At 47.9% G+C, this 20749-nt stretch overlaps 7 protein-coding genes across 7 annotated transcripts; 4 read left to right on the forward strand and 3 right to left on the reverse strand.

Moving 5' to 3' along the window:
* Window positions 1-1883: 1883 nt before the first annotated feature.
* On the forward strand, window positions 1884-3626 carry FPOAC1_010255 (uncharacterized protein; the record flags this gene model as incomplete). Its single annotated transcript, XM_044854649.1, has 6 exons — window positions 1884-2057; window positions 2107-2257; window positions 2324-2622; window positions 2671-2744; window positions 2791-2908; window positions 2955-3626. The coding sequence occupies 6 exons, from the start codon at window positions 1884-1886 to the stop codon at window positions 3624-3626; spliced, it is 1488 nt and encodes a 495-aa protein (XP_044701962.1).
* Window positions 3627-4066: 440 nt separating this feature from the next.
* On the forward strand, window positions 4067-5543 carry FPOAC1_010256 (uncharacterized protein; the record flags this gene model as incomplete). Its single annotated transcript, XM_044854650.1, has 3 exons — window positions 4067-4256; window positions 4305-4608; window positions 4655-5543. The coding sequence occupies 3 exons, from the start codon at window positions 4067-4069 to the stop codon at window positions 5541-5543; spliced, it is 1383 nt and encodes a 460-aa protein (XP_044701963.1).
* Window positions 5544-6241: 698 nt separating this feature from the next.
* FPOAC1_010257 (uncharacterized protein) lies at window positions 6242-8958 on the reverse strand (the record flags this gene model as incomplete). Its single annotated transcript, XM_044854651.1, has 7 exons — window positions 6242-6276; window positions 6335-7262; window positions 7312-8137; window positions 8181-8333; window positions 8381-8618; window positions 8668-8742; window positions 8796-8958. The coding sequence occupies 7 exons, from the start codon at window positions 8956-8958 to the stop codon at window positions 6242-6244; spliced, it is 2418 nt and encodes an 805-aa protein (XP_044701964.1).
* Window positions 8959-9592: 634 nt separating this feature from the next.
* On the reverse strand, window positions 9593-12146 carry CAT1 (catalase A; the record flags this gene model as incomplete). Its single annotated transcript, XM_044854652.1, has 3 exons — window positions 9593-11301; window positions 11595-11835; window positions 11928-12146. The coding sequence occupies 3 exons, from the start codon at window positions 12144-12146 to the stop codon at window positions 9593-9595; spliced, it is 2169 nt and encodes a 722-aa protein (XP_044701965.1).
* Window positions 12147-13821: 1675 nt separating this feature from the next.
* On the reverse strand, window positions 13822-14459 carry FPOAC1_010259 (uncharacterized protein; the record flags this gene model as incomplete). The annotated part of the gene is made up of 3 exons (XM_044854653.1): window positions 13822-13969; window positions 14021-14333; window positions 14441-14459. The coding sequence occupies 3 exons, from the start codon at window positions 14457-14459 to the stop codon at window positions 13822-13824; spliced, it is 480 nt and encodes a 159-aa protein (XP_044701966.1).
* A 2450-nt stretch (window positions 14460-16909) lies between these two features.
* On the forward strand, window positions 16910-17836 carry FPOAC1_010260 (uncharacterized protein; the record flags this gene model as incomplete). Its single annotated transcript, XM_044854654.1, has 1 exon — window positions 16910-17836. One exon carries the CDS (start codon window positions 16910-16912, stop codon window positions 17834-17836), a length of 927 nt encoding a protein of 308 aa, XP_044701967.1.
* A 346-nt stretch (window positions 17837-18182) lies between these two features.
* Window positions 18183-20644, forward strand: FPOAC1_010261 (uncharacterized protein; the record flags this gene model as incomplete). Its single annotated transcript, XM_044854655.1, has 5 exons — window positions 18183-18430; window positions 18474-18681; window positions 18726-19546; window positions 20472-20542; window positions 20634-20644. The coding sequence occupies 5 exons, from the start codon at window positions 18183-18185 to the stop codon at window positions 20642-20644; spliced, it is 1359 nt and encodes a 452-aa protein (XP_044701968.1).
* Window positions 20645-20749: the final 105 nt, after the last annotated feature.

The following is a 20749-nucleotide window of genomic DNA, read 5'->3' on the forward strand; positions in this document are numbered from 1 at the left end:
AAGATGCGTATATTTGGAATGCACACAGATGAAGGATAAGTTTACGAGGCAAACTCGGCAGTTGTCATGAAATACTCGATGCAAGAGGAGCTATCCAGATATCAACATGTCTCAAATATCTCTCAGCCAACTCGACGCCACAACTGTGTTGAAATGAACAGAATTGTTCGACTAAGGAACAGTTGGTTCTGCAACTAGGACCTCTATCTGCACATATGTACTTCAAAAACGGTTCCGTCTCGTAATACCTCTGCATGCGACGATGCATCTCTCCAGTCGTATTCCGTGAAGTTTAGACGTTGAACCCGAACATCTATTTTTGTAAATGTTATGATAGAAGGATCTAATTATCACTTTGGAAGAAGAATATCATTAGTAGTTCAATTACCAACTGTCAACTGTTGATGACCGAGATAGGCCACAATCCCCAATTCCCGGTTGGAAACATGTTTACATTGCTTTGGCGCTCGTTGATAGGTGTGGTCGAGGTTAACATGAACGAAAAAGGCAATTATCTTGACCAATTCTATGGTCTATGTTTAGCCAAGATAAGCATGCCAAGAGTATGAGGGTGTCCTCGCCTTTGGGGGTTGTTTATGACCAGTCCCATGATCATGGCAATCACAGCAACTCCCTATCAAACCCTGCAGGTCTCCAAAACAGTGCAGAGTAACCGGGAGTTTTTGTCTTGTTTGGGTATAGACGGACTTATCAGCCCGCACATGTCATGGCTGATCTCAATCGTGGGGAAATCTGGGCGAGGAACCTGCCAAGACGGGCATCAACGGTATGTAACAGTCCCTCTTTCATGACAAGCGTCAGGAACATGCTGAAACGACGCGACCAACGGTCATCAACAAAGTGAAGGGCCAAACAGTCCTGTTGTGGCTGTCAAGTTTGTAAGTGCGAGTGAGTAACGTTAGGTGGCCCTGTCTGTTACCCTGTATCGACAACGGGGTTAATGATGGCTGGTTCTCTGCTTCACCGGCGTTATCTATTTGACGCCTTCAAATTTTTACTGTCTCTAGGAGTGAGCTGCAGATTGAGATAGCGACGTACATACGGAAGAGCCTCTAGGGCGAGCCATGTCCCAATGACTGAAGATTCTCTTCAACAAACACCTATTGATGTAAACAAGGCTTAGATTTTCATGGTGGATAGGCTCCAGAGGTCTAGTCATGGTCCAGCTGCTGCCTGTTATCGTTTCACGGGAGAGACGGCAGGTTATCTTTTGTACGACGATAGTGAGACAACACCATATTCAATGTGTCGGCTACATGGTAATAAACCCAGAGTACGAGACTGCCTCTGATCGAGATAAGGGCCCAGTTACATGAATTGATATTTACCTTGACCACGAGTTGATCTCCCATCATTCTCACGGATGTATCGGGGATGATCAAGCTCATTTCCATATTCGGGCATGGATACCAATATCCTGTTCCGCTCATCGACAACTGTTGTCGCCCATATTCTGATGCCTTATCTCTGCCCTTGTCAGAGCCACACCTTTCCATATCAGGGCTGAGTTGCCGCAACCCAAGTTCCTCATCAACCCTTGCGCGCATCATCAATTGGTCTCATGTATCAGAGCGGGGTAAAACCTACCCTCGATAGCTCTTCAAGCTAAGACTCTCTAGGTAAAAATCTCCCTGTCGAGAATCTGGGGAAACAATGGGGGGGCGTTTAGAGCTAAGCTACATCCTGGACAGTGACAAGGAAGTTCGTGATAACAGGCTCTAGATGCCATTGAATCTAACCGATGTAGGTGTCACTATAATGGAGGCGTCACAATTTAAATACAACGCGGTCCTGTGTTGGGACACGCTTCTGTCAACTCAGACAGCTCTTCATTCTATCTCGATTGTTTCACTTTTATCAATATGAGTCTGGCTTCGGATAAAGGAAGCTTGGGTGGCTCTTCCGAGCCTAAACATGTTGAGAGAGCGTCTCAAAGCGGCGATGCTGCTGATCTCACAGCTTTGGGCTACAAGCCTGAACTTCAAAGGAATCGTTCCATGTTTACTCTTCTCTTCCAATCGCTAGCAATTGCTGCTGTGAGTTTGCTGTCTCAAAATTATGAGTAGCATGCACTAAATTTGATAGATCCCTTATGGTTTCGGTGCACCTCTCATTAATGCCGTCTATGGCGGTGGCCAACTATCCATGTTTCTCGGTTGGATCGTCGTCTGTATCCTCGATGAATGTATCGCCATTTCCCTTGGCGAACTCGCCGCTCGATGGCCCACGTCCGCAGGTCCCTACTACTGGTCCTTCCAAATCGCTTCACCAAAATACAGAACGGTTCTATCATTCATAACAGGGTGGACATGGCTCGTTGGTAATTGGACTATTACACTATCAGTCAACTTTGGCTTCGCTTCACTACTAGCTGGTGGTATCAGCATCTTCCTTCCGGAATACGATTGGCAACCATGGAAGCTTGTGCTCATCTTTTACGGTCTCTGCGTATTCACCTGGGTAATCGTCGCTTTTGGAAATAAGTTTCTTCCAACAGTTGATACGTTTTGTGCCGCATTTACGGCCATTACTATCTTTATTGCCTGTGTGTATCTGTCGACTGAGGCAAAGGATGGGAGACACTCACCGAGTTACACGCTTGTGAGTATTGCGGTGCTAATGGATGTACGTAAACTGACTTTGATAAAGGGACACTTTGATCCAAACCTGTCAGGATGGGGAAACTTTGGGTTCTGGGTTGGAGCTTTGCCTTCAGCTTATACGTGAGTTTCGTTTCTGGGGTGATCAGTGTCGTTCTGACGCGTTTAGGTTCTCTGCTATTGGCATGATCACAGCCATGGCTGAGGAATGCGGCGATGTCACCGTGAAACTTCCTAGGGCAATGTCTCTTTGCATCCCTGTTGGTTGTATTGCAGGCTTATTCTTTGTAAGTTTTGGACACGCGGGTATAGTCGTCAACTGACCATCCATAGATCATCCCCATTTGCGCCACACTGCCTCCTCTGGAGATACTTCTAGAAGCACCACTCGCCCAAGTCTTGCCAGTCATTTTCTACCGAGTCACGGGAAGCAAAGCTGGCGCTATGGCCCTTGTCGTATTGGTTCTCATCGTGACACTCTTTTGCTCAATCTCTATCACTGTCGCTGCTTCCCGAACGACATGGGCTTTTGCGCGTGATAGAGCTATTCCTCTTTCCAGAGTGTGGTCCAAGGTTGATAAGAGACATGGTACACCTATCATGGCTCTTACCCTGACCACGATCATTGAAATGCTTCTCGGTCTTATTTACCTTGGTTCAAGCTCTGCATTCAACGCCTTTATCGCGGTGGGTGTTATTGGACTTGCGGCCTCGTACGCAATTCCCATCTTCTTGTCTATGCTAACCCGTCGTGCTGGTGTTAACACGGCCCCTTGGACGTTTGGAAATAAATTCGGGTGGATTATCAATGTTGTAGCTGTGGCATGGATTCTCTTTGAGATGTTTCTTTTTACCCTACCCGTTGCAATCCCTGTTAATGCTGCCACGATGAACTATGCTGTTGTTGTCTTCTTTGGCTTCATGGCCATCTCAGCGGTTTGGTACGTTGTGCATGCTAGACATGTCTACAAGGGACCTCCTGAGTCTGATGGGCTGAGTAAGTAGGGTTTGAACTAAGAGGTTGGGATTTAGGCGTACTAAAGCTTAGACAATAATACCATATTTAGATAAGCAACTGGTTGCTCACCCGAGATGTTCATGTTGACATTCAGGAATTCCATCAGCTTCTTTTCCGGTGGCAACAACAAACCCTCGCCGAGATGCCACCTGCACAATCAAGATGATGGTTTCATTTTGACTTTGACATAAGGAAGGCGTCGAATAGAGTCTCAATCACAATGCTTCGCCACCTTCCTTGCGGGAATAGACTTTGCTCGGAACCCCCTCTTGCCAAATTCACCAAGAAAGAAATGGAAGGGGCAAGAGCGCAGCGTGTTCATAAAACCCCATCCTCTGTCCTCTTTCGAATGTCAACTCTGCATTATCACAACTTCTTCCATCAAACATCTACTGATTAAGTTTTGTCCATCATCATCATCAGAATCATGACTTTACACGGGTCACCCTACGGGTCATCCTGGCCATCCAACAAACCACCTATCAAGTCATCTGGGGAGTCATCCGGGGCGTCATTCGGGTCATACAACAAGTCACAAACCCAGCGTCACAACCAGCCTATCGAGAAGCATTCCGGTTACTGGACGGGTTTTCCGAACAGCAAACAGTTGGATCCCAGTAAGTTTGACTGATATCATCGTCGCGGCGTCTTCTAACATACCAAAGACGTGTTGAAGGCCGAATGCGCCAAAATCTTCGATCAATTCGACCAGGGACAGCTTATATCAGCTCAGACCATGGCCGAAGATCTCGTGAATCGCTACCCTTTCATGCCCATCAAAGACTCCGCTCCTATCTACTCCATGCTTGGCCTCTACCCTTTCGGTCTTGACCATGCAGACAGAGCATGTCGGATTTACAAAATATTGTACTCTCGTGATCCTTCATTCAAGGTCGCATACCAAAATGCGGAAGACTCACTTACCAAGGCACGGGAGGTCGAGGCTCTGTGGGAAGCTCAAGAGAAGAAGTATGTGACTCGACACTAGCAGAGACTGAAGGCTAACAAACAACAGGAAGCGCGGTACCTATACCAAAGACCAGATCCTTCTTGAACGCTATGAATCATTTTACTACAGCGTCTTCAAGCATAATCGCAAGGAAGGATCCAAAACTCTCGTCGATTCCCTCTTGCAACCATCTTCCAAGTCTCCATCTTCCAAGTCTGCACCTTCCAATTCTGAATCATCTTTCGATTCTACCATACCTTTGAAGCCTGCATCTTACTGGGGTATGGCCAAAGATTCTACTGGATCTCAAGAAACGTCTGTCATGATGGACGCCAAATGGCGGGCCAAGAAGTATCTCGAATTGTGTCCTGACAGAGAGACCCTGATACACGCCTTGAATGAGGATGCAAGAGCCAGGTACGAATCTCAGACAAAAATGCAACGGAAGATGAGCAGCTGGAACGTAGATGCCAAATCCAAAGGAAAGTCTGTTCAGCGCGATGCTGTACAGATGTCGACCGAGGATGCCCAAGAGCCTACTATTGAACAGAGTCATTTGGAAAAACTGAACACTTTGAACACCCAAAGATTGAAGGCATTTTACGACAAGTTGCATCAACACGCGAAGAAATGCACAGTCAATGGCACTGTCACGGCGGGTCCAATTCCTATGGTATCAGAGCCAAGTACATCCAGAAATGGAGACACCGAAAAGACGAACAGCCACACAACAGACGACGATGAGCAGATCGAAAAATCTGGGTCTGACCGCTACACGGATGTTCCTACAATGGCAGGCATTTTGTACCGAGCACAGTTGAGAGCAAAGAGCCGTCCAGAAACAAACGGCACAGCCCCGAAACGCCCCGAAACAAACGGCACAGCTCCGAAAACATCGGCTTACAAAGTAGTACCTACTTGGGACTATTATAATCCAGGAAACTACTGTCTTTGAGCTTGCACCTCCTGTTGGGTCGTCAGCAAGTCGCCTCCAATAGTCGAGGAGTGGATCCAAAAATGAAAATTGTAAATCGGTCACAGAATGGAGAAAAGGGGGGATTCCACTGTGTAAACTATCACATCATTAGTTTTTGACCCGTCTTTGCATTCTATAGATTCAATGAACTACTTCAACAATGGAAGCATTTTTGTCCAGCAGAATCTCTTGGGGTCGAATGCGTGAGAAACCAGCTCAATGGGTGAGTCGTGTCTACTAAACACTGTCTGTAGTCTCGCCCTCAACCTGTATGCATCAGCCATTACTGGCCGGACTCTGTTACAGACAGTTTCCTACTACGCAACCCAAATGTGGGCAACTTGTCTGCATGCTTTTACATACATATGTGGTATAATCGGGTCTCCATCACTTGGACGAACCTAATGGCCCATATTCATGTGGCATCATCAGTGCACTAGAAATTGGTCGTTGGAAGTACAAGGGGAGAGGTAGTAGGACAGTTTATGCTACTTAGGTCAGTCCTTACGCTGTTTGTTTTTATATCCTAAAACTTGGAGGTCGACGTTGGGTACCCTCTAACGTTTACCAAGAACGTTTATTATATTATTAAGTAAATGCATAACTATCGTGAGATCATAATCCCGGTTTCATCTCTTCAGGGCATAATTTTCATTCCTTCATCTTGGCTCACAAGTCTAAAACTTGGGCATATCGTACAAGTCCTCGGGGTCTGATGGAGTATTAGTACTGTATACGTTGGGGGACCGAGAGGGATCGAGAAAACTTACCCTTGCCGTTCTCGGCAATATACTGTCTAACCTCCTCAACTCGGCCATCAATCTTCTTCAGAGTCTCGTCAAGCTTGGCCTTGATCTTGTCGTTGGTCTCGGCGGCGCCCTTGAGTGCGCGCTTGGCAACGTCAAATCGACTGACCCAGTTAAGGAGCATCATGTCAAAAGGCGTGGTGGTGCTACCCTCCTCCTTGTATCCCTCGACGGTCATACGGTGCAAGCCAGGACGTCCGAATAGAAGGCCTTGAAGTTCGGCGGCGTATCCGTGGTAGTTGAAGCAAATCGCCTTGTCTTCGGTGAACATATCGAGAAAGTCGGCTCGGCTGAGTGCGTGAGGATGGCGCGTCTCGGCAGCGAGTACCATAAGATCGGTAACATTGACAACGCGGACTCGAAGGTCTGGGATCCAGTCGCGCAGGATTTCGGCAGCCTTGACAACCTCGAAAGTTACCTCAACACCGATACCAGCAATCACAACATCAGGTTCCTTTCCGCTGTCAGTTGACGCAAACTCCCAAACACTGGCACCCTTTCGACAGTGTTCCGCAGCCTCGTCAGGGGACAGGAAGACAGCGGTGGGCTGCTTAGAGCCGATCATGAGGTTGACATAGTTCTTTGAACCCAAGCAGTGGTGGATAGTGCTAAGGAAGCAGTTGGCATCGGGAGGTAGGTAGACACGAGCAGCATCAGCCTTGAGGTTAAGGACGGATCCGATGAATGATGGGTTCTGGTGTGAAAAGCCGTTGTGTTCCTGGCGTGCCCATGTGCTGGTCTCGATGTAGTTGATTGAGCTAAGGTCGCCTCTCCAGTTGGTCTCACGAGCGATCTTATTGAACTTGGAGTACTGGACCATCATGGTGTGGATGATGCCAAGGAAGGATTCGTAGCTAGGGAATAGCGCAGTACGGCCGGTAAGTGTGTAGCCCTATTGAAGGTCAATAATGATGGCCGATCTAATATCCTGCGACTCTTACCTGCATCCAACCCTGACAGCAGTGCTCAGAAAGGATCTCGATAACCCTACCACCCTGTGCGCGAGAGAATTCGTCCCATTGGAAGTTTCGGCCAGTGTTCTCAAACACCGCGCTTAGCTTGTTACTCTCCAGTTCATCGGGAGAAAAGATGCGGAAGCTCTTGGGGTTCTCCTTAATGACCTGGTTCAAGAAGTTGCCAGTTTGCTTCATGCAGCTGTCTTCCGACAGCTTTTCAACTCCAAAGGACTTCCAGTCAGGGAGCTGCAGCTGCTGGTGTGGGTCGTATGTCTTCTTCAGCTGTCCAAGTCTCTTTTCGTTTTTCTGGGGAATGATATCCGTGATACTTTCTATGGGCTTTCCATCCTTGAGTAGGCGGTCTGTGTCGTAAGTCTTCAACCAGTCTTGGAGGATCTTGACATGCTCCTCATCCTGGCCGGCTCCAGGAACGGGGATCTGATGTGAGTGGAAGGATCCCTCGATAAACTCGCCGTCGACCTTCTTGGGGCCCGTCCAGCCCTTGGGTGTACGGAGAACAATCATGGGCCAGCGTGGCTTGGTGATAGGCTTTCCATCCCGCGCGGCCTTTTGGATCTTCTTGATCTCGCTAACAGCCCACTCGAGTGCACCAGCAAGCTCGGCATCAATCTCTTCCAGGGTCTCCACGATGATAGGCTGGTAACCGTAACCAGAGAAAAGGCTGACAAGCTCCTTGTTGTCCATGCATCCGAAAATGGTGCGCTCACTGATCTTGAAGCCGTTGACGTGGAGGATAGGAATGACAGCTCCGGACTCAGCGGGGTCGATGTACTTGATAGAGTGCCAGGCACTACACAATTAGCAGATGTGATACTTCGCTGGGACTAACTTACGCTGCAGTCGGGCCACTCTCGGCCTCGCCATCTCCGACAAGGCAGGTCACAATCAGGTCTGGGTTATCCATGACTGCGCCAAAGGAAACAGCCAGAGAGTAACCTAGTTCACCACCCTCGTGAATGGATCCTGGTGTCTCAGAGTTGATGTGGCTGAACGAGTTAGCTTGGTAGTGACTCAAATCTCGGACATGTCTTACCTAGGAAAGCCACCAGGAACCGAAAACCCGGTAATGAGGTTTCGCAGTCCATCCTTGTTGACGCCATACTTTTGAGGGAAAAACCGTTCAAGAGATCCCTCAAGCCAGAGCGATGCGAGAGCACCAGGAGCACCGTGACCGGGTCCAATGACAAAGATCATTTCCAGATCTTGGTTGCGGATGAGGAGGTTTAGGTGAGACCAAACCAGAATGATACCGGGACATGTTCCCCAGTGTCCTTTTGAACGTTAGCTAAGTCTTAGCAAGAGCGGAGGTGATTCAAATACCCAACAAACGAGGCTTGATATCGTCTGTCTTGAGGTCTCTCTCAAGCAAAACATTGTCTCTCAAAAAGATCATAGCTAGACGTTCATATTAGCCATGTGCACCAAGAAACCCAGGCAGCCCAACTTACACCCCGCAATGTAACATGCCGCATGTTGAAAATCGTTGAGCGACTGGGAGATCTTCTTGTCTAGCTGTTTCTTTGGTGCCTTTGCTGCAAGGTCCAGGACCGCATCTGGAAGTGAGCTATTCAACGGAGCAGGGTTTGGTCGGTCGATCACTTCTCCAGGCATCTTTGCGGCGGTTTTACTATAATTAGGATAAAATGAAATGAACCAGAAATGGAGGAGAAGATGCTTGTGACTTTAGCAAACAAAAATATTTTTAAATCCTGATAGATTTATTGTTTGCGCTCTTGTTCTTTGATAGTGACGCCAGATGAAGCAGGGAATGATGTAGTCTTCGATGACGTAGATGACGTCGAACTGGGGCCGCTCCTGCCGAGAAGCCCGCAAGTAACAAGTTAAAAAAAGAACATGAAAACGGTTTGTATTCCCTGTCGGCCGAGAAGAGTACTTGATGCTAACTTTGTTACACGCCATTGGTTGTTCAAGTAATATTGTAGCTTTGCTGATACGGTTTTTCTGCGTTGCGGCTAAGTCCTTGAGACTGAACTCCATGCGAATTTTAATATTACGAAACAAATAAAACTGCAAATTCTCTGTCATTTGTACGCCCAGTTATGAACACAATTGGTCACTGAGTACTCTCTCGTTAAACTGTTGGTGAATACTGGGATTGCGACAAGTCAAATGGCGCGTACGGTTTGAGGTCACAAGACAAGCAATTGTACAAAACAATGTTATTATTAATATACTAATTCCTCAATTTCAACAATTCATTAAAAGGTATCTTTCAGTAAATTCATTAGTATGCAACCATGGTGCTGAGACCATCCAACTCTCGCTGCCAGTTGCGATGGCAGCTGACGTTGTAAACAAACTTCTCCAAGAATCCCTTGGCGTCGGAAGCAACAGTGACAATCTCCTTGAGGCTGTCGGGTGAAGCATTCTTAAGAGTAACGACACCGTAGCTGTCAACAACACCACTGCCGTCAGTGGAGGACAAAGCGACTTCGGAGAGCTGGATCGCCTTGTTGATAAAGTCAACAGCCTCTCCGGTACCACCAATGGTCTTGAGATGACCAAAGGCCTCGCGGACGTAGTGCAGAGCGCGGCCATTCTTGGAAAGAGTCTCGATGGACTTTGCACCACCGGGAACAAAGATGGCGTCGAACATTGTGGAACGTTGACCTTCAAAGTGGTGAGAAGGAACGAAGCCCTTTGAAGAGGATGAATCCTCATCGGCAGAGTAGATGGCTGATCGGCGGGGAGCGATGACGAAGGGGAGAGCGCTCTGGGCCTTAATCGCAGCGTACATCGCGTTGAAGGCGACAGGATCGTAGCCATCAGCGATGAGGATGGCAATTCGTCGAGACTTGATGGTAGGGGTCTCGGGCACGAAGTCAAGTTGACTCAGGTTCTTGGCCTTCTTTCCGGGGTTGGGCTTGGGGTTTGAAGGCTTCTTACCACCAACCATCTCGGCAATAGTGTTGGCAAGGTCGCCATCGATTTCGCCGAGGCGTTCAGTCAGACGCTCGTAGACGATAGCTTCGTCACAGTGGTCCAGCTCAAAGGAGTAAGCGGCCTGCATGTGAGACTTCTCAATCTCGGAAAGAGAGTTGTAGAAAAGTTGGGCTTGGGAGAAGTGGTCCTTGAACTTCTTGCTCACTGTTCGCTGCTTCATGCCAGCGATCTTTGCCGCGTAATCGACATAAGCACCCTCGCCAGCAGTGGCAGGAGGCTGGTGGCTGAAACGGTTGGGCCAGTAGTTGACCTTGCCCTTGGAGATGGTGTGTCGCATGGCACCATCGCGGTTGAAGTTCATCACAGGGCACACTGGCTTGTTGATGGGAAGCTCTTCCCAGTTGGTTCCCAGTCGACTGAGCTGAGTATCCTGGTATGAGAAGTTTCGGCCCTGGAGAAGAGGGTCGTCTGAGTGTCCGATGCCAGGAACAAGGTGGCTAGTGCAGAAAGCAACTTGCTCCACCTGGGTGAAGTACTCATCGACAGTTTGGTTCAGCTCAAGCTCGCCAATGTATCGGACAGGGATCAGGTCCTCAGGCCAAACCTTGGTAGCGTCAAGGATATCAAAGTCAAAGTCGTGTTCTTGAGACTCCTCCAGGACCTGGATACCAAACTTCCACTTGGGGTAAGCGCCGTTCTCAATAGCCTCTTGAAGATCCTTGCGGTGGAAGTCGGGGTCTTGTCCAGCAAGCTTAAGAGCCTCGTCCCAAACGAGTGAATGGACTCCAAGTTCGGGAGTCCAGTGGAACTTGACGAATCGTCGCTCGCCCTTCTCGTTGATGAGAGTGTAGGTATTGACGCCGAAGCCTTGCATCATGCGGTAGGAGCGGGGAATTGTTCGATCGGACATGGCCCATGTGTGCATATGGGTCGCCTCCGAATGCTCAAACATGAAATCCCAGAAGTTGTTGTGTGCAGACTGCGCTTGAGGAACCTCGTTGTGTGGTTCGGGTTTTCCGGCGTGAATAACATCAGGGAATTTCATTGCATCTTGAATGAAGAAAACAGGGATATTGTTCCCAGGGATATCGAAGTTGCATATTTAACTGTTAGCTGAGTGTTCTATAAACAGGATGATGGGATTGTGGTGATGTGATGATATGGTGATGCGATGATATGTTTTGGTGTTTTGGTGCCGTGATGGGATGCCAGCAACGTGTTTGCACACTTGCGCAGAAAGAGCCAAGAGACCAAAGGACTGTTATTCAAATGGGCCGTATTTCACAATGCAGAATGGCTCATATCATATTGGGGTTGGGCAATGATTCTGAAGTTTGACAAACCTTCTTGAGTGTAGAACTTGATCGCGAAACCACGAACATCACGGACAGTGTCGGCAGAGCCGCGGCTTCCGAGGACAGTCGAGAAGCGAACAAAAACGGGTGTCTCTCGCGAGGTGTCGGTGAAGAGACCGGCCTTGGTCACGTCGGCGGCCGACTCGAAAAGTCTGAAGGTACCGTGGGCGCCAGCACCTCGGGCATGGACAACACGCTCGGGGATACGCTCATGGTCGAATCGGTGGATCTGCAGTATAGAAGGTCAGAATGGAATCAAGATATGATACTGGGTTATGATGGTCTCGCACAATGCGCTATGTCCCAGGTGTATGCGCATACCTTCTCGCGACCGAAGGCGTCCTCCAAAAGTGAAGGGCCAGTCTGGTCTTCGCTTGCAACGCGCAGCCAGTTGTCGGTGTTGTTTTGCTTGACACCATAATCGGAGGTGATTCGGGTGTTTTCGCTAGGCTCGACCATGTTGGCCTTGAGCTGGTCGATCTTATCGTTCTTGTGACCCATGACTGCGTGCTTGATAGCTCCTGTAACTTGCTCGGTCATGTCGATTTGTTGATGTTTGTTATCAGACAGAGTTGACAGGCTGTGTGCGACATTCCAGCATAAAAGGAATCGGGTTCTTATGTGTTTCTGATCATCTTCATAACCACGTTGAATTTACGTCACCCGTTCGATATCCCCCCGCTCCGCGGGGAAAGCACGATTGGAAATGTTGAGGAAACGTCGTCATGTTTCGTCAAGTACGATCAGCATTGACCTATGAGAAGGCTCAAATTTCCAAGAAAGAATTCCGAGATGCGTTTTGGCAGGTGCGATCACGATCTTGTTTGGAAGCCGTTGCACCAGGGAGGAAACAGTCCGCAACCCCACTATTTCCGGGATCGTTCCTGGCTTGACATGAGGCTCAACGTGGGCGGATGAGCTAGCAAAACTGCTATCAAATGGGTCAAGGTTGGTTTGTAATGATGGATGTGGAATCTTCAATTCGATGACGGCTACATTTGATACCGACAGGGGATAAATCTCATAAAGCCGGGGTAGTTGATCGTCAATAATCGACAACAATCCCATCTTGCCGGGTCGATTTTTAACAAATCCGTGCCTACAAATTTGATGGCGTTTCCCAATAGATTAAGGTTCGAAATACTAAATCAGTGGTATTCACGTACAATATCCGATAGCGTGTCTTAACGCTACTATGGGGCAATCGTCAAAGCAGCGTCATTACGTCATTGGTATAGCATCATTCCCTGGTTAATTCGGCGTCACTGTCAAAGCGTCAATAAACAAACTGCCGACTTTGTATCCGATTCTCATGAGATGTGACCACTACCGATGCGACTCAAACCCACAGAGTAGATGAAACGGGAATCGGAGTTATGTGGAATGGCGAGTCAAGTTCGAAATGGCAGAATCTCAACCCGACTAGGCAACGATCATATCTAGATAGTTGTCCTTCAGGTATCGGAATTGAATGTATACGGGCGTTTCAATGACCTACCTTGTTTCAACAAGATCAGAAAACCCATCCAGACCCAGATCCGTAAAATATGTTATCAATCTTATCAAGATCAATCATCACGCTTATCAGGTACCTAGTTATGGAAGTTTAGGGTAACCTGGTAGCAGTACTAGGCGAAAGAGATAAAGACACCAACATCTTCATTTAAACCGCCTTGAACCATTAATACTTCGTCTTCGTGTTGATGAAGGCCAAATCATACAGTGCTTTTTACTATTCCCTACTATTTCTAACCTTGAACACATATGTTCACACCGGGATCAAGGGCGACGTCTCCGAATGTCGTCTTAGCATTTGATGCATCTCACAGTATCCGCCAAACCACTACCGACTTTGTTCATTCAATTAGTATATAGAGACTGCTGGGTAGAGGAAACATGACATCTAATCTCTAAGAGCAAACATCCAAAGTTTACAGTCTAAATAGCATGAACTGACTTGGTGCTGCAGAACTACTGGAGTGCTAAATATTACTTGTGATCACAAAGGAGCGATGACAGCCATGGCCAAGTGTTTATGCCATTTGAATGACGAGCGAAGGTACTGACTAAATACACCCACTAATTCTTCTCGACACGGTCATGTGTCATGCCATGACTTCAATCCATTCGAATGAGAAGCGCGAGACGCCAGATGGCGAAGAGAAGGGCCACAACAACCACAGCCAAACTATCCATCCCCAGCGATGCACCCAGCTCAGGAATCCTTGCTCGTGTAGTTAACGGATCCTGGGAGAACCTCGTCGTCATAATACACGACACCGGGGATCTTTTCCCCCTTCACATATTTGTCCCAGGCCTTCTTCTCCAGGTCCTGGAGTTGACCCATTGTCCAACCGTTGTCCCTGGTTGCATCTCTGTCAGCAATAATAATTTGATCAGGTTCTGCGACTTACAGCTTTTTCTGGACCTCACGATGAAACCACCCGTCGATAATCTTTCGTGCATGCTCGATTAGCCGCCGAATTTCTTCTTTCTCAGCGACACTCATGCTATCACTGTTCTTGTCGGTGAAGAGGCGAAACGCCTCAAACAAGTGCTGATGCACGCCAGGGCTTGGGGTCATCATCATGATTAATCGCATCCCGGCCTGGTGGAAAGGTCCGAGATGAGGGTCCCGAAGAAGTTCAGCGGCCGCGGCTCTGGCCTCACCCAATTTATCATCGTCGAATAGCGCCCATACAGCCTTGAATCTTCCGTCAACGGTGGCTACAGGGTGTCAGCATATGTATCTTGTGGAGTGACTGATTGCTAGCGGTCGGTGGCAGTGCTTCTGTCTCCAGTGGCTCTTTGGATCGGATGGTATAGTAGCTTACCGGTCTTAGTGTCGCTCATGGTTGTGGTGAATGCGTTGTCCGTATGTGTTTTGTATTGAGGATGATTGAGTCGTAAGTAGAGTGTGGTGGCGGGGGAAGATGATAGAGGAAGAAAGTGAAGGAGGAAAAGGTGAAGAGGAGAAGGGTGAATCACAGGCGAAATAAGAATATATCAAGGCTGCACACAAACAGCTTCAAATTCATAGAGCCTGAGGATTTAGGCAGCGGTCGACGGGGATTGATTGCTAAATGGAGAGGTGCATACAGAAAACTCATGAAATGCAAAGTGCCTCTCTGCTGCGGATAAGTGCTTGGTCAAGCACGGGCAAACAAAAGGATTGTTGGTCCGCGGAAGCTGCCCTTGTTGAAGCAAGTTTTTAACATCTACCAAAATGAATTGCATGATGTTCAGAAATCTAGAACATTCAGCAATCGAAGGGATACGTTTCTCCAGAGTACGCTTTAATTACCACATGATGTATCTTTTGCTATGGTCTCTTTAGCATCAAGCACCCGATGCCGAAGCTTGCCACTTTAATTTGCCAAAGCACACCGATTTCACCTGTTTTTATGTACGATATGATCGACAAGTTGCGAAGGCAGAAGACGGCGGAAGGCTGGCAGTGCCAAACAGTGCATGGTTGGTGAAAGGTAGCAGATAGCAGCCAGCAGCAGTGCCAGTAAACGTCCGTGGCCGACAACAATGCACACATGCGTCTGCCTGTTCTCGCCGGACAAATAAAACATTCCTGCCTCTTGTAGTACGAGGGATTACTGAAGAAGCTCTGTCGTTCAACAGTGGTTAGCCACATATCTAGTCCGAAATTCAGGATCTCGAAGCAAGAAGCTGACGTGCAGAATCTCCATGCACACTGGGTGGCCATCTGAGCCTCATCTCTTTGATGAGCGTCCGGAAGGAGAATTCTTTGAAGGCCGACTATGATGAGTCAATCTACCGACCCGATCCAAATAAAACATTGACGGATATCGACATGGCTAAACGGGCGTTTGACAACACATTGGAACCTCAAGCTGAAGAGCGAAGTAAGGAGAGGAGTTAAGTGACTACTTATACTTGAATTAAATTGGCTTTGCATCGTATTGAGCGTCGTTGGGTGTCATCTATACTCCATGGTATCTGATGCATGCTGTCGTTGTAAGCTATGCAACGAAAGACTTCTGCCTCAAGATGGCTCTCGAGGCAGCCAACACATCTGTACAGAGGTGTTTAACACGTTTAGTAAACTCCAAGCGATTTGGGTTGTCTGCGTGGATTTTGCAGCATTTTGAAGAAGACTATTGCTTTCCACCTCTGCCGTTGCCTTGACCTACAAGGTAATGCTCAACCCCGTGTGTCGTCGTCCGATCGCGTTGGCATCGCCCTCGCCGTCGAAGCCAAGTAGTTGTCAGCTTCACGGCGGCGGCCAGTCTGCTCCTATGACGGCATCATTTCAATCCATCGTTCCTCCAGCTCTCCACCGAATAGTCCTGGTCAATCCACCACTCTTACAAAGGCAGATGTCGTCAGTGGTAGCCGTCACCGTCCAGTGTCCCCCTAGTCATTTCATATAAGATTCTCTTGATTAAGAGATCAGGCGGGCGTCTACAATCACCATGGGATAAGTGTCAGACCAATTCACAAGAGAAAACCTAAGTAATCTCTTTGGCTCTAATCGCTATACTTCTACCCCCGAGCCCCCTCTCTCTTACAAACGTCGTTTCGGTAAAGCTCATTATCTGACATTTTCAATCTTCATACTTCAGCCAGCTTTTACTGCCCAGATACCATAGCCAACTTCTGTCTACGAAGTCTTTTTACAGCTGCCATCCCGTCAAGCGTACCAAGATGCCGGAACCCAAAAGTCTGTCCGACAAAATTGGCCAGCTATACAAGCATAGAAAGACCACCTTGGGGGTTACGCCTTCATTCATCCCAGTTATTGTGTTTTGGAGGGACGCGTGGCTTGTCTCAGTAAATTTGTCCGAGGTTTAGGTTACAGGAGATAAAGTGCATCTTAACTTTCATAAAGTGACTAAAACCCTCATCCGATAGGCATATATTTCCTTGTGAAGCATGCTGGTACTTGCATTTCGGTCTTTCTCGGTCGTTCAAGCTAAGTGCAGAAACCTTCGCTCGCATCTCTGTTCATCAAGTTCAAACAAATCTCAGTCCATTACTCTCAAACTAGCACTCGTCTATTTGTCAGAAACCTGTCGAGGTTACAGGATTTGGACAAGAGTCGCAATGCACTGATGTTCCTCATATGGTTGACAATATGCTCGTTTACTGTTTAAAGTCGTGTAAATAAAACTTAGTCCAGACTTACTTTAATGTAAACACTAAATTTGACTCATTGCCTTCGTCCTTACTTTATATAAAGCACACCATCTTTCTTTTATTCTTCTCTGGCCCAAACACTTCGCATCACTGACACGTAACTCAACATCTCCTCAAACCAAACTATCAAAATGGATTCACACTGCGACATGCGAAACTGGCCTCTAGGACGAGTAGTTATTTCCTCGGATAATATCTACTGTGCCTACAGAGATGACCAGAGGCCAAACTGCCTATTCGACAAGGCCATGAGACACCTCGGTCATATAACAGCGAACCACAGGGCTACTCAATGTTACAAAGAGAAGCTTGTCAATTGGGTCAACGACTCAGTGATTCACGCCATATACGGGAGCAATATGATAGAGCGGGCCGGACTACCCTGGATAGATACATTGAATCACTGCAACCAAGTTCTTCGAGGGTCGGAACCTGAGGTAGACAGTGATTCAGACGATATCCGAGGCCTGCGGGAAGTCGTGAATCACATGAGAGCCTATCAGCACATTTTCCGTCGCTTCGTTTTTGAAGGAGAAGACATGTCGGAGAATCTCATCAAGGACACACACGCGATTCTCTGCAAAGGGGTCTCAATCATCGACCCCGAACATGCCTACCCAGAAGTGCCATACAGGAAATACGCTGGCAAATATCGCACAGTTCATGTGGGGGCGGGCGACACCATGTTTGTCACACCCAAATTCGTCCCAGCCAAGATGACCGAGATGTGCGCCAATCTTAAGAAGGAACTAGATGAATGGAGTGAGACGTTGGATCCGTTTTCCGTTGCTTCAAAGTATTCGCTCAGATTCGTCGAGATTCACCCTTTTCAGGACGGTAATGGGCGTATGTGCCGGATGATTCTCAACGCTATTTTATTCCGATATGTTGGCATCGTCGTCCCAATTGGAGAGTCTGTGGAGGATCAAGTTGAGTATATAGATATCAAAAAACGCGCTTCGAGGGATATGGAAGGGCACGGTGAATACGCCACTTTTGTATTGGACAAGGGAGCGAAAGCTCTCGAGGATTTGCAGCAGACGCTGCAGCGGTATTAGTGCAAATATTAGGATATTTATGCGAGGCAGCATGCATAAGTTAGGATACAGAAAAAGAAAAAAAAAACATAAGAGGATCTGTGTGTCATAAAGTGATCTAAACAAGAGCTCAGCTGGTGCCTTCCTTGGCAGCCGTGTCAGCTGCGTGCCGGCTGGCGACTTCGGGTCACACGTTTACTCATTGTTTGCTTTCCAACGAAGGAGCAGTAATTTTGGCAAAGTTGACAGGATAGTCCCTCTTCAGCATCTAAACTACCTCTGTACCTGTGATGTGCAAAGTTTCATTTCTTCCCCTATCATAAACCCATCATCACTCAGCATATTATTGTATGCTTCACCTCTCAGTATGGGTAACGGAAACAGCACCCCCTTCCATGACTGTCTGAACAGCATCTGCACCAACGGTAGCGCTTGTGTCAGGTACCCAAGCGATCCACTCTTTGTCTGGTGGTCGAAGCCGTTCAATGTCGAATTTCCAGTCGTCCCAGCTGCTATCATACGACCTGACACTACGATCCAAGTTGCAGAAACTGTCAAGTGCGCCAAGAAGTATGGCTACAAAGTACAGGCAAAATCTGGAGGTCACTCCTATGGGTATGGACCCCGAATGGAGAGTAAGGCAGAGCTAATCGTGTAGAAATTACGGCTTGGGTGGTAAGGACGGAGCTGTTTCTATCGACATGGCCAACTTTAAAGATTTCAGCATGGATAACAAGACGTGGTATGCTACGTTCGGCTCGGGCTTGACTCTAGGCGAGTTGGATGAGCATCTGCATGCAAACGGGAGACGAGCCATCGCACATGGAACGTGCCCGGGAGTAGGCACTGGAGGACATTTGACAGTGGTATGTCTATCGGATTCATATCTATTCATCTAACACATTGATAGGGCGGTCTTGGGCCAATATCTCGCCAGTGGGGAAGCGCGCTCGACCATCTCCTCGAAATCGAAGTGGTAACCGCCGACGGTTCTATCCAGAGAGCCAGCTACACCAAGAACTCGGGTCTGTTTTGGGCTTTGCGCGGCGCCGGCGCAAGCTTTGGTGTTGTAACCAAATTCATGGTCAGAACTCACCCAGAACCTGGCAGAGTCGTCCAATACAGCTACAACATTGCACTTACCTCGCATGCTGAGACGGCCAAATTATACAGAGAGTGGCAGGCCTTGGTGGGAGATCCAAACATGGACCGTCGATTTGCGAGCCTCTTTGTTGTTCAACCTCTAGGAGCGCTCATTACCGGGACATTCTTTGGCACAAAGACTCAATACCTGGCCACTGGCATCCCTGCTCGACTTCCTGGAGCCGGTAAAGGTGCTGTATGGATTACGGACTGGGCGGGTCTTTTACTTCACGATGCAGAGGCAACTGGATGTGCTTTGGCCAGTATACCGACAGCTTTTTATAGTAAATCGCTATCCCTCAGCGAACAGGATTTGCTCAATGACACGGCAATCACTGACCTCTTCAAATACTTGGAAGAAAATCGCAGCGGATTGTCACCTGTTACAATCATCTTCAACACTGAAGGCGGCGCAATGATGGAAACACCTGCCAATGCGACGGCATACCCACACCGAAACAGTATCATCATGTATCAATCCTACGGTATCGGAGTGGGGAAAGTGTCGGCATCGACACGGAATCTCTTGGACGGAGTTCATGAGCGGATCCAGCGGTCGGCTCCGGGCGCCCTCTCCACTTACGCCGGGTACGTCGACCCTTGGGCGGACCGAAAGGCGGCTCAAAAGCTCTACTGGGCGGACAACCTACCACGACTACGGGAGTTGAAAAAGGTGTGGGACCCAAAGGAAGTGTTTAGCAATCCACAAAGCGTTGAGCCGGCCGATTGAAGCGGAATTGGTGTAATTGAGGAACTGTCACGAGATGACATGGTGGACGAATGAGGAATGAGATTGTCAAACCACGGCTCCGATGGATGCCGATAGAGGCCGGATTGAACAGATTGAAGTATTGATTGCAGTTTGCTATTTTCCTCACCGATATCTTGTATTGTCACGAGTTGTCTGTTATCACGTAGCATCATGAATTGTGACCCGCTTCAGCTTTCTAGTGCCATGATTTCCCCGCGTAAAGCTTCTGGCGTCAACTAAGTTGGTGGAGATGATTCAAAATCCGGGGTAACGACATGAACAGATAGACATTGAAAATAGTTGACAACTGGCCAGTAAAGACGAGAGTGGTCAATAACTCAAATGAAACATAGTCATCTCATCTTCAACTTCAATACATAAAACCCCTGTACATTTGTCTCCAATATCTTATATCTCAGACAATAACAAAAACCTTGTCAAAAACGCCCTATGTCCACACTTTGACCTTAGTCTCCCCCTCCCAACCCCGCACTATCTTGTCACCGTAACTCAAACCAAGTGTCTCGTAACGCTCGCCGCGTGATAAGAACGGCCAGAGGCGGCTTTTATTAGAGCACAGGGAAAAAAAGGGGACCCGCTTGACACAACAAAGGGCGTTTTGATGGGGTTCGTGAACGTCAAGTCAAAAGATGGTTCACTGAGAAAAGGGGGTCCTGTTTTTGCGGGGGAGGGGCGGGCAACAAAACCCGGGCTTGGAAGCTTGTTGTTGTTTCGGTTTCTTCATATTCTTGTCAAATACAGATCTTCAATCTATACACCATCTGTGAACATATTGAGAGTTGATTGGCTTGGGATTTATACGTTTGTGAAAGGTAAGGCGTTTGGTCATGATATCACTTATACCTGAACTTATACATAACTGTCTGTTACAATCATCAGGCTCATATACTAACATGAATATAGACATCTCATAAATATGACACTTCTACAGCGCTCAAGATTGGCGGCTTCGGGCCTCTCAAGGTACCGACCTGGGCAACTTCAGTCCTCAGTGCGAAGATTCCAAAGTGTAACCGCCG

The sequence above is a fragment of the Fusarium poae genome, chromosome 4 (genome assembly GCF_019609905.1).
Source record: "Fusarium poae strain DAOMC 252244 chromosome 4, whole genome shotgun sequence".
In the NCBI taxonomy this organism is placed as follows: Eukaryota; Fungi; Ascomycota; class Sordariomycetes; order Hypocreales; family Nectriaceae; genus Fusarium; species Fusarium poae.